The sequence below is a fragment of the Cebus imitator genome, unplaced genomic scaffold (assembly GCF_001604975.1).
Source record: "Cebus imitator isolate Cc_AM_T3 unplaced genomic scaffold, Cebus_imitator-1.0 Scaffold25, whole genome shotgun sequence".
NCBI classification, from domain to species: domain Eukaryota; kingdom Metazoa; phylum Chordata; class Mammalia; order Primates; family Cebidae; genus Cebus; species Cebus imitator.
In genome coordinates this window covers 10,765,869-10,778,633 of record NW_016107340.1, presented here as the reverse complement: position 1 = coordinate 10,778,633, position 12,765 = coordinate 10,765,869, and the positions used below count along the sequence as shown (strand labels likewise).

The 12,765-nt window shown below is 36.9% G+C and overlaps 2 protein-coding genes across 20 annotated transcripts in view; both read right to left on the bottom strand.

Moving 5' to 3' along the window:
• Positions 1–4,057, bottom strand: part of IRAG2 (inositol 1,4,5-triphosphate receptor associated 2) — a 58,714-nt gene extending 54,657 nt beyond the window's left edge. For 13 of the 19 annotated variants that reach the window (XM_037736515.1, XM_037736513.1, XM_037736512.1 and 10 more), the window contains exon 1: positions 3,204–4,057. The gene's annotated coding sequence lies outside the window, so the exon portion shown is untranslated. The remainder of the gene's footprint in view (positions 1–3,203) is intronic. The other 6 variants (XM_017523014.2, XM_037736517.1, XM_017523007.2 and 3 more) reach the window with 5 other exon arrangements.
• Positions 1,594–12,765, bottom strand: part of LOC108300146 (inositol 1,4,5-triphosphate receptor associated 2) — a 55,544-nt gene continuing 44,372 nt past the window's right edge. Inside the window, exon 16 of the mRNA XM_037736523.1 lies at positions 1,594–3,932. Within this exon, the coding sequence (XP_037592451.1) occupies positions 3,749–3,932 (184 nt within the window). The 3' untranslated portion in view covers positions 1,594–3,748. The remainder of the gene's footprint in view (positions 3,933–12,765) is intronic.

The window sequence follows — 12,765 nt, the reverse complement described above, 5'->3', positions numbered from 1 at the left end:
GTTTCTTCTTTTGAGGCGGGAGTGGAGACTGGCGTTTGGGGGCCATGCTGCTGGGGAAGTCCGAGAACCGGAGCACAAGTCTTCTTGCGCGTCCGGAAGCAGGCAGAACACTCAATCCCATGTTCTTAATCATTATCCTATACTTCCCAGATAACTTCTCCATATCTCCATTTTTCATCTGGGAAAACTTGGGTCCCCACTCCATCAGAGTTGTTGAGCAAGCTATATTTGGCTTTGGTTTTCTCCTTGGCTGTCACCCCAAAACCTTCTATCTTTAAGTATCTCAATCACCTGGATCCGTGCCCCCACCTTCTTTGGATCACTTCCCTCCTGTTTACTGACTGCTTAGGACAGAAGGCTTTCATCTTGCATCCATGCTCCAAGCCCTAAAGCTTTTACCTCTCCCAAACCTCGTGCCCTCCATGCTAAGAATAGTAAGCTAGAAGAGTGTTTGAAATGATCGCATCTAGGTGAAAGTCTTCTCTAAACTATGAAGTTAAGGTGCAGATACTGTGTTCAAATAAGAAATTATGCTATATAGGAGCTCCCTGGGATCTCTTTTCAAGGAAAAATTTATGGTTCTTAAAGGTAGTTCTCTCATTGTCTATTAGAAGACTGACTCCATGATTTCATGTCAGATGGGAACAGGAGACGGTGAATAGTAAGGGGGTGATAATTTTGGATTATATCAATTAGTCCATGATTTCTGTACATAAGATTCACCCTAATATGTTATATATTCATCCTATAAGCTTTTAAAATGCTCTTTTTAAATAAAATACCAATTATAATCCAGTCATGCATATATTAACAACATACTTACATATAAACAAAGTTTAGAAGCAGAAGAAAGAAAATATATAAGTAACCTTTCAAGCAATTGAATAGTTTTCATGGCACATTTCTTGAAGGATATCATGCACATGAATTGCCTCATAAACCAGCCCAGTCCTGATGGCAATTGGAACTTGAACAATATTATTTATTCAAGATAAAGCTCAGGATTTCCGATCAAATGTCATGAATAAATTTCCAGCTCTGGTCTGTGAACATTATGCACATTGATCTGAACATTTGGACAAACCAACTGCCTCCCCACACAATGTGCTGATGCAACTTAGATGGATCAGAAGACAACTGTCTGAAATACTTTGTGAATTTATTAAACTAGCCAGAGAGTTTCAGAAAAACTAAATAGATTTAAATATGTTTTGTTTTCTGACTCAGAATTCAGACGTCTGACTCAGAACTCAAACAGCATGGGGTGGCAGTGGTCATGGTGGGATGTGCGTGGATGTGTTTGTGTGATAACTGCTACCTCATTGACATTTGTTCACAGTCTATCTGGAACATCTGCTATACGGAACATTTTGAAAATACGTGCTCTCTAAATTTCCCTCTTCTCTCAAAGGCTGAATTTAAAGGGCACTGTTAGAAAGACCATAAGTAAATGGTCATACAGGCAAAATCCTGATTTGTATGGGTTCTTTTTACGGCAAAAGATACAAGTAACAAATAAAGGATCTCATGAATCTGGACAGGTTATGAATAACTCAAGACAGAAAGGAAGTGTCCACTCTACTTTATCCGGGCAGAAAAAAAAAAAACATGTATCAACTCAGGGCAGCTTTCATAATTCTGCTTTTAAGTACATTTGGACCTATTATGCCCTAAGATAAACTGGGAAGACAACAATAGCAAGTTCATAATTTTAAGAATGTACACTTTGGGATAAGTTATAAAAGTTGACTCTTCTAAGAAAATACTGCAAGAAAATCAGAGTGAGGAAGGGGAACAAATTCCTAGCAGTTTATAAAACTTAGGTATAACATTGATTTAATCAAAAGGCAAAACTGGAGCAAAAGAATAGTCCTGAGCACAGTGTCTAAAGCAGACACACCTTAAAACAACTTTGGAATGCCTTGTGATTCGTGTCTTGACATGTATATTCTAATCACCAGGCAACACCCTCCAGTGCCCTCTGAGCAGCAGTAAAAATTACACACAGACTATGTAATTTAAAGGCTGCCTTACTAGCATAAAGAGTGAATCAAAATAAATATTTAGAATTATAAAAACTGGCAAATTCATACAGGTTTAAAAATTATAACCACAATATGTTAAATAACCATTGCTATTCTTTTATTTATTTGTACTTTTTGTAGAGATGGGGTTTCGCCATGTTGACCAGGCTAGTCTCAAACTCCTGAGCTCAAGCAATCTGCCCACCTCGGCCTCTCAAAATGCTGGGATTATAGGGGTGAGCCATCATGCCTGGCAAACCATTGCTATTTTAAAACTAGACTGTTTCTTAAATTCCTAAATAGCTTTCTCAGATAATAGAAAGCGTATAATAAATCCAAAACAAATACAAGTCTGAAATTTTTAATCTCTAGCCTACCTTAAGCTTATATTTAGTTGTTATTACTCAAACCAAATAACTTTCTATAAAAAGAACATTTATTCTGCTGCAACAAGAAACTGGCCAAACAAAAGCAATTGTCTGATAAATGGCTAAAGTAAGGAAGGTTTATTTTTACCATACTATGTTTCTAGAAGGAAACAATTTTATAGCTAATCTGACATCTGTAATGTGACAATTGTCTTCTCACATAAATCCCTGGTAAATGCTTATACACTTTTGGGTAATACAGAAAAATGACAAATATTCCAATTTTTAAAATGCAAAATATGTAAAGAATGCATTAAAATTTTAAAAGAATGTTCACACATGTTCAGTACTTTGATATACATTGAATTCATAATTATTTTGCCTAGTCCCCTAAAATTATCAAAGAAAATAGAGGGGCAAGGCCTTTCTACCATATGAGAGGAAAAAATTAGCTAATAAAATCAGAGTATACTGTATAACAACTTGAAAGTTCAAATATACCATGCATACTTGATTTTTCTCCTTGTTTACTTTTAGAAATATTGAGAAGTTTAATTTTAAAAGAAAAAACAGCCATAGACAAAACCAGCTCATAATAAAGCAAAAAGGGAAGTTAATGGTTAAACCCATGCATGTACCTAGCTACTCAGCAAACCTCTCTTAAAGCCCCACAATACTGCCTTCTCAAACCATTTCATTGCCATAAATTCATGAATAATATCCTAGCTGCAATCTAGAAAAATGTCTGTAGTCCTATGCCCCGCCTCAGGGTGGACAAAAACTGGAGCATAAATGAATATTTGCTACTCACTTTTCAGTTTCCTTGTCTTCTGCTGAAGTGCCTGGCAAGGGTTCGATAACTCAGTATTTATAGTTTGAAGGTTCCGTGGTTCCCAAATTGCTTCCTCTAATTTATGCCGTAAAGACGCAGCTTTTTCACTGGCACAGTGGGCTTCTCGATCTCGATCCTTAACCTGGATATGGATAGTTAATACTGGATTCTAGCAGTGTGGCCAGGAAAGAAAACAATTGAGTGCTCACTCTTAAGATGCAGGCAAAACTGAAAATGTGTTTTTCTTCTCAGGGAAGTGATAAGCCTCTCCTGAACTTCTGCAATTCTGTGTTTGCATGGGGTTGGTATGCCTGAGCTATTTCTACAGCAGTTAAAGTCCTGATATGTCAAGTTGCCTCTTTCTGCAGAGTCGCCTCTTTCATCAGCAGGCTGTTGACACTGCCTCTCTTACAACTCCCCCTTTACTTCCTCTGCTCACTGCTAGTCGCTAGGGACTGAACTTGCAGTTCCTCTTTGCTTTTTTGTTGTTGTTGTTGTTTGTTGCTGCTGTTCCTCCTGCATTTTCATTTCATGGTTTTCAGGACATCTGAGGAGACATCCCCTGAATCTAATGTAGCCATGAGCCACCCTACCTGCTCCTCTGCATCCTCCAGCCATTGGCTGGCTTCTTGGAGCCTCTTTCTAAGGATGCCTTCCTGGTTGACAGCATCTTCTTGCAGTTGTTTAATGGCTTCTAGTTGTTTCTGACTAGAGTTAAAAAAAAAAAAAAAAAAGTCCAAACCGCAAGTTGTCAGTGACATTTCAACCAAGAGTCACGCTGTGAAATTGTGACAAATTTAAACTTAATACCACTTCCTTAGAGATCAGAGGAAAAAGTGAAAGCATTTACATATAAATGCTTCACAAATATAAAATCTTAAGCAAAGCATATTAGTTGCTTAGCCTGCCACCCTCACTTTACAGATAAGGACGTCTAGTTTCACCTTTTATACCGGTGTGCTCCGTTCCCACAAGCTGCATTCATAGCACTTAGCATCAGTTGCCAGTTGTTCAGAAGATGGTTCTACAATGAGGTCAGGGTGACAGGTGCAATATGTACATATCACAGCTAGCCTTTACAGAGAAAGAAAGGAATGTGGAAAAGGTGTGGGGAGGGAAAAGAAAAGGAAAGACAGATGGATGAAGCTGGAAACCATCATCCTCAGCAAACTAACACAGGAAGAGAAAACCAAACACCGCATGTTCTCACTCATAAGTGGGAGTTAAACAATGAGAACACATGGACACAGGGAGGGGAACATCACACACTGGGGCCTGTCAGGGGGTGGGGGGGCTAGGGAAGGAATAGCATTAGGAGAAACACCTAATGTAGATGATGGGTTGACGGGTGCAGCAAACCACCATGCCATGTGTATACCTATGTAAGAAACCTGCACATTCTGCACATGTATCCCAGAACTTAAAGTATAATAAAAAAAGAAAGAGAGAAAGAAAGAGAGAGAGAAAAGAAAAGAAAAGAAAAGAAAAGAAAAGAAAAGAAAAGAAAAGAGCTTTGTTTCATGACCTTAGCCTTTCTCCTTAAGGCCTGTCAATCACAGTATACACATGTGCCCCGAGCACAGGAAGGACTGCCCCCCAGGCACAGATGCAAACTGGCGGTTGATACTTCGTTGGTCCTCTTTTTGCTGAAGCTCTTCTCCCCACCACGCTTCCCCACCACAGATCTCGCAGTGTCATTACCTTACACCTCATTTGGATCCGATTCTAATCTCCAAAACATATAAAAATGCACTTACTCTCTGTTAGATTATTTAACGTGTGCTACATGTCAGCACATCAATGATTACCTGGAAACAATTGGACTTGAATACCGACCCTAACTCAAAGTGGTGATACATGTTAGGAGTTGCAAGACAACAAGGAAGACACTGTCAGCTCCAGGCCTTGTGCATGCCTCTCAAACATTAACATTTAGTCAGAATCCCACTGCATACTGGCACAAATCCAGCCCTGTTTCCAAGAAGGACCACATGGGAGGCAAGAATGCTCTCACAGAATGCTTACCATACCGGTAAACAAGCAAACAAACTCCTAAGCAAAAGTAAGAACTGCCTACATCACCACACATACCACTGAGCATCCTTCAATAGCTTATAGTTGTCTTTCTTTCTTTTTTTTTATGGTGGTGGGAACATTTAACAGGAGATTTACCCACTTAAATTTTTAAGTGTACAATACAGTATTATTAACCGTAGACAGAATGTTGTACAGATGACCTCTAGAACATCTTCATCTTGCATAACTGAAACTTTATACCTATTGAGTAGCAGCTCCTCATTTCCCCCTCCCCCTAGCCTCTGGCAACCACTTCTATGAGTCTGTTTGAGATACCTCAGATAAGTGGGATCATGCAGTATTTGCTCTTTTGTGACTTGCTTATTTTACTTGGGAAAGCGTCCTCCAGGTTTATCCATGTTGTCATATGTGGTAGAATCTCCTTCTTTTTAAAGGCTGAATAACATTCCCTTATATTTATATACCAATTTTTCTTTAATCATCTATGTACACTGAGGTTGTTTCCAAATCTTGGCCATTGAGAATAATGCTGCAATGAATACAGGAATGCAAATAGCTTCTCTAGATCCTGACTTTAATTCTGTTGGATAAATACCCACAAGTGGGATAACTAGATCAGATGGTAGTTTAATTTTTAATATTTTGAGAAAACTCGGTAACATTTTCTATAGTTGCTGCATCACTTTACATTCCCCCAACTGTGCACTAAGGCTCCAATATCTCTACATCTTCTCCAACACTCATCTTTTAAAAATAACAGCCATCCCATCCTAATAACAGGTATGAGACAATATCTAATTATAGTCGCAACTTGCATTTTCCTGATGGTTAGTGATGTTGAGCATCTGTTTTGTACACCTGTTGGCCATTTATTGTCTTCTTTTGAGAAATATCAGTCTTTTGCCTATTTTTAAATCTAGTTATTTGTGGTTTTTTTTGTTTTTGAGTTGTAGGGGTTCCTTATATTTTCTAAATAGTAGCCCCTTAAGTGAAAGACCTCTTCAAGGAGGACTACAAACCTCTCAAGAGAATTCAGAGAGGACACAAACAAATGGGAAAACATTCCATGCTTATGGACAGGAAGAGTCAATATCATGAAGATAGCCATACTGTCCAAAGTAATTTATAGATTCAATGCTATTGCCATTAACCTACCATTGGCATTCTTCACAGAATTGGAATAAACTATTTAAAAATCCATGGGAACCTGAATAGTCAAGACAATCCTAAGAAAAAATAACACAGCTGAAGGCATCACGCTACCTGACTTTATACTATAAGGCTACAACAACCAAATAGCATGGTACTGGTATAAAAACAGATACATAGACCTATGGAACAGAACAGAGAACTCAGAAATAAGGCTGTACACTTACAACCATCTAATCTTTGACAAACGTGACAAAAACAAGCAATGCGAAAAGGAATCCCTATTTAAGAAATGGTGCTGGGAGAACTGGCTAGCCACATGCCGAAAACTGAACTGGGTCCCTTCCTCAGACCTTATACAAAAATTAACTCAAGAAAGATTAAAGACTTAAGTGTAAACCCCAAAACTATAAAAACCCTGGAAGAAAATCCAGGCAATACAATTCAGGACATAGGCACGGGCAAAGATTTCATGACAAAAACATCAGAAGCAATTGCAACAAAAGCAAAATTAAAAAACAGGATCTAATTAAACTAAAGAGTTTCTGCACAGCAAAAGAAACTATCATCAGAGTGAACAGACAACCTAGAGAATGGGAGAACATTTTTTTCAATCTATCCATTGGACAAAGGTCTAATATTCAGAATCTGCGAGGACCTTCAACACATTTGCAAGAAGAAAACAACCCCATTAAAGAGTGGGCAAGTTGGGCACAGTGGCTCATACCTGTAATTTCAGCATTTTAGGAGGCTGAGGTGGGCAGATTACTTGAGGTCAGAAGTTCAAGACCAGCCTGGCCAACATGGTGGAAGCCTGTCTGTACTAAAAATACAAAAATTAGCCAGGTATGGTGGCACAAGCCTGTAGTCCCAGCTACTCGGGGGGCTGAGGCAGAAGAATCACTTAAGCTGGGAAGAGGAGGTTGCAGTGAGCCGAGATTGAGACCACAGCACTGCACTCTAGCCTGAGCAACACAGTGAGACTCTGTCTCAAATAAATAAATAAATAAATAAATAAATAAATAAAAATGGGCAAAGGACATGAACAGACACCTATCAAAAGAGGACATTCATGTGGCCAACAAACAGGAAAAAAAGCTCAACATCACTGATCATTAGAGAAATGCAAATCAAAACCACAATAAGATACCACCTCATGCCAGTCAGAATGGCAATTATTAAAACTCCCCCGAAACAACAGACAGGTTGCAGAGAAAAAGAAATGCTTTTACACTATTGGTGGGAGTATGAATTAATTCGTCCATTGTGGAAGACAGTGTGATAATTCCCCACAGATCTAGACAGAGGCAGAAATACCATTTGACCCAGCAATCTCATTACTGGGTCAAATGGTATTTCTGCCTCTGTCTAGATCTTTGGGGAATTAACACAAATTCCATATATATCAAGGAATATAAATCATTCTATTATAAATATACATGCATGCATATGTTCATTGCAGCACTATTCATAATAGCAAAGACATGGAATCAACCAAAATGCCCATCAGTGATAGACTGGATAAAGAAAATGTGATACACACACACCATGGAATACTACACTGCCATAAAAAGGAATGAGATCATGTCCTTTGCAGGGACATGGATGGAGCTGGAAGCTGTTATCCTCAGCAAACTAACACAGGAACAGAAAAACAAACACCACATGTTCTCACTTATAAGTGGGAGCTGAATGATGAGAACACATGGACATATGGTGGGGGGAACACCACATACTGGAGCCTGTCAAGCAGGTGGGGAGGGAGAGCCTCAGGAAGAATAGCAAATGGATGCTGGACTTAATACCCAGGTGATGAGTTTATTTGTGCAGCAAATCACCACGGCACACATTTACCTATGTAACAAACCTGCACATTCTGCACGTGTACCCTGGAGTTAGTAAAGGAAAAAAACAAAAACAAAAAATTAACCCCTTATCAGTTGTATAGTTTACAAAATATATTCTCCCATTCCATAGGTTGCCTTTTCATTGAGTTGTATTCTTTGCTGTGCAGAAGCTCTTCAGACTGATATAGTCCAACACGTCTATTTTGCTTTTGTTACCCGTGTTTTTGGTGTCATGTCAGAGAAATCTTGCCAAGATAATGACATGAAGCTTTCCCCCATGTTTTATTCTAGGCATTTTCAGTTTCAGGTCTTAAATTTACATCTTTAATCTATTTTTAATTGATGTTTATGGTATAAGGGTCCAATTTCATTCTTTTTCTGTGGATATCCAGTTATCTCAGCACCATTTGTTGAAAAGATTATCCTTTCCCTATTATGTATTCTTATTACCTATGTTGAAGGTTAATTGATCATCCATGCATTGGTTTATTTCTACACTCTCTGTTTCATTGGTCTATATGTCTGTCTTTATATGCTAGTACCATACTGGTTTAGTAACCGTAGCTTTGTAATATATTTTGAAATCAGGAAGAGTAATGTCTCCATCTTTGTTCTTCCTTCTCAAGATTGATTTCAGCTATTCAGGGTCCTTCATATTTCCATAAGAAATTTTTGATTTTTTTTCTATTTCTGTAAAAAAATGCCATTGAAGTTTTTGTTAGGGATTGCATTGAATCTATAAATTACTTTGGGTAGCATGGACATTTTAACAATATTAACTCTGGTTCCAATCTATGAACACAGGATGCCTTTTCACTTCTTCTTGTCTTCTTTAATTTCTGTCATCGATATTTTGTAGTTTTTATATGTTTTTTACTTCTTTAAATTTATTCTTAAGTATTCTTTTTGATGCTTTGTAAATGAGATGGTTAATTTCTTTTTCAGATAGTTCATTGTTGCTCATATATAAATGAAATTTATTGCATGTTGATTTTGTGTCATGCAACTTTACAAAGTTTTATTCTAACAGGTTTTTTTGTGAAATAATTAGGGTTTTCTACAAATAAGATCATGTTATCTACAGAGATCATTTTACTTCTTTTTTATTTATATGCCTTTTCTTTCTTTTTCTTGCTTAAATCCTCTGGCCAGTACTACACTGAACAGAAGTGTGACAGTGGGCATCCTTGCTTTGTTCCTGATCTTAGAGGAAAAACTGTCTTTTACCATTGAGTAATGTTCACTGTGAGCTTTTCATATATTACTTTTATTATGTTGAGATAATTTTTTTCTATTCCTAGTTTCCTAAGTTTTCACACAAAATACTGTTAAATTTTATCAAATGCTTTTTCTGCACCTATAGAGGTGATCATGCAATACTTATCCTTCATTCTGTTAATGTGGTATATCACAATAATCAATTTGCATATATTGAACCATCCTTGCATCCCAGAAATAAATCCCACTTAGTCATGGTGTATAAGCCTTTTAATGTGCTTTGAGTTTGACTGGCTTATATTTTCTTGAGGATTTTGCAACATCAGGGATACTGGCCTGGCTTTGGTATCAGGGTAATGCTAGCCTCAGGAAATGAATTTGGAAGTGTACTTTTCTTTTCTTTTCTTTTATTTGTGAAGAGTTTTAGAAGGACTGGCATTAACGTTCTTTAAATGTTTGGTAGAATTCACCAACGAAGCCATCTCATCCTGGGATGGGAGGTATTGGGAGGTGTTTGATTACTAAGACAATCTCCTTATTGTTTGTAGATCTTTTGAGATTTTCCATTTCTTCATGATTCAAAAAGAAATATGATGGTGTGTATGTTTCTGGGAATTTTTCCATTTCTTCTAGGTTATCTAATTTGTTGGCATAAAAGTGTTTATACTAGTCTTTTACGATACTTTGTATTTTTGCAGTTCTAGTTGTAATATCTCCTCCTCCATTTCTGATTTTGAGTCTTCTTTTCTTCTTAGTCTAGATAAAGGTTTGTCTGTCTTGATTATCTTTTCAAAAATTCATCTCTTAGTTTTACTGCTTTTTAATTGCTTTTCTATTTTTAACAACTTTTTGCTATAATTTTTATTATTTTCTTTCTTCTGGGAAGAAACTTTGGGTTTAAGTTGTTCTTTTTCTAATTCATTGAAGTGTAAAAAGTTGTTTATTTGAAAATATATCTTCTTTTGTAATGTAAGTGTTTATCACTATAAAATTTCTTCTTAGTACTGCTTTTTCTACATCCCATAGATTTTGGTATGTGGTTTTGTTTTCATTTGTCTCAAGATAAGTCAAATTTTCTTTATTTCTTCATTGACCTATTTGTTGTTCAGGAGTCTGTTGTTTCATTCTCACATATTTGTGAATATTTCCATTTTCCTTTTTCTATAGATTTCTAGTTTTATTCCATTGTGGTAGGAAAAAGATAATTAGTATGATTTCAATCATCTTAAATGTGTTAAACATTTGTTTTGTAACCTAATGTGTGATCTATCCTGGAGAATGTTCCACGAGCATGTGAGAGGATGTATATTCCACTGCAGTTGCGGGGAATGTTCTGCATCTGTTAGGCCCATTTACTCTCCAGCGTATTCAAGCCTGCCATTTCCTTATTGATTTTCTGTCTAGATGTTCTATCCAGTATTGAAAGTGAAATACTAAAGACTCTTATTATTGTATTGCTGTCTATTTACTCCTTAAGTTCTTTCAGCATTCGCTTTATATATTTAGGTGCTCTAATGTTGGGTGTGTAGACATTGTATTTTCCTGGTGAGTTGATCCTTTTATTATATAATATCCTTGTCTCTTATAACAGTTTTGACTTAAAGTCTATTTTGTCTGATATAGTTACCCATACTCTCTTTTGGCTACCATTTGCCTGGAGTATCTTTTTCTATCTCTTCACCTTCAGCCTATGCGTGTACTTAAATCTAATGTGAGTCTCTTGAGACAGCATATAGTTGAATATCGGCTTTTTAAATTTTAATATATTCAGCCCCGTATGTCTTTCAATTGGTAAGTTTAATCCTCTTATATTTGAAGTAATTATTGCTAGGGAAGAACTTACTATTGCCATTTTATTATTTTTCTGCCTTGTAGTTTTTTGTCCCTCTTTTCCTTTCTACCTGTCTTCCTTTCAGTTTTGTTGGCTTCTCTGTATTGACATTCTTTGATTCCTTTCTTGGTATGTGTATCTGCACTGTAGATATGTTCTTTGGGGTTACCATGGAGCTTACATAAAACATCTTATAATTATAATGGTCTATTTTAAACTAACAACCTAAATTTCATCACATATAAAAACTCTAACCTTATATTTCTTACCTTCAAACACTTTGTTATTCATATCATAATGTATATATTTTCAGTTATATATCATAAACATTTTTATAGTTTTTACTTATAATACTTTTAACTTTTATATAAGAAAAGTGATTTACCCACAACCATTACAGTGTTACAGCATTCTGTGTTTGTATTTTCTTTTTGTTAAAATTCTAACTTTGCATAGGCATTGTTCTTCTGACCTCATTGAGCATTTTTACGGGATTCTCTGTTAGGTAAGCCATTTATCTATTTCATTAGGGTCAGTTTCCGGAGACTTATTTTGTTCCTTTGTTTGCAACATATTTTCCTACTTCTTTATTTTCCTTGACTCTTTTTAACCATGCATTAGAAAAAATAGCCAATTATCCCAGTCTTCACATACTGGTCTCATACAGGAGAAAACCCTTAATCAATTCAGGAAGAGATTCTGGGGGTTGGGGGTGGGTGTTGTCTCTCAAACATTCACACTAACCCAAACCATCATTTTTGTTTCTAGCAACCCTCAGGCATCTAGAGCATGCTGGGTCTCATAGTATTCTGAGACAGGTAAGACAGAAGTGAATTCTTTGGGCAGCATCCAGAAAAATTGAAACATCAGATGCATAGTCCAACTCTTCCATCCTTTTACCCTTGGAGAGAAGCTGAGACCTAGGTTTTTCATCTGCTTGCTTTTCACTCAGCTGGGAGTAGGGACTCCAGCAAGTACATGCATACTAGTTCCAACTACCTTCTTTGTTCTCAGTTGTATCCAGGCATCTAGAGTATTCCAGGTCCCGTTAGCACTACAAGACAAGTGAAATAGAAGCTAGTATCTTATTCTCCTCCCCACCTGATCACACTAGGGAGAAACTAAGAGCTGGAGTTTTCTTTCCATTGACATGGCACTGAGCTGCGGATAGGATTATGATGAGGATTCTTCAAATTTTCCAGGCTTGATGAAGCTGGTTTCATGCTCACTGAGGATTCAGGAGCCTCTCAACTAATTTCTGGGTTTCTCGCAATAGAAATTTGTTCATAATAAGTGCCCACATGAGAAGCAAGGAGAGATCAAAAATTGACACCCTATTGTCAAAACTGAAAGAGCTAGAGGAGCAAGATCAAAAAAACTCAAAGTCTAGCAGAAGACAAGAAATAGCTAAGATCAGAGCAGAACTGAAGGAGATAGAGACACAAAAAACCCTTCAAAA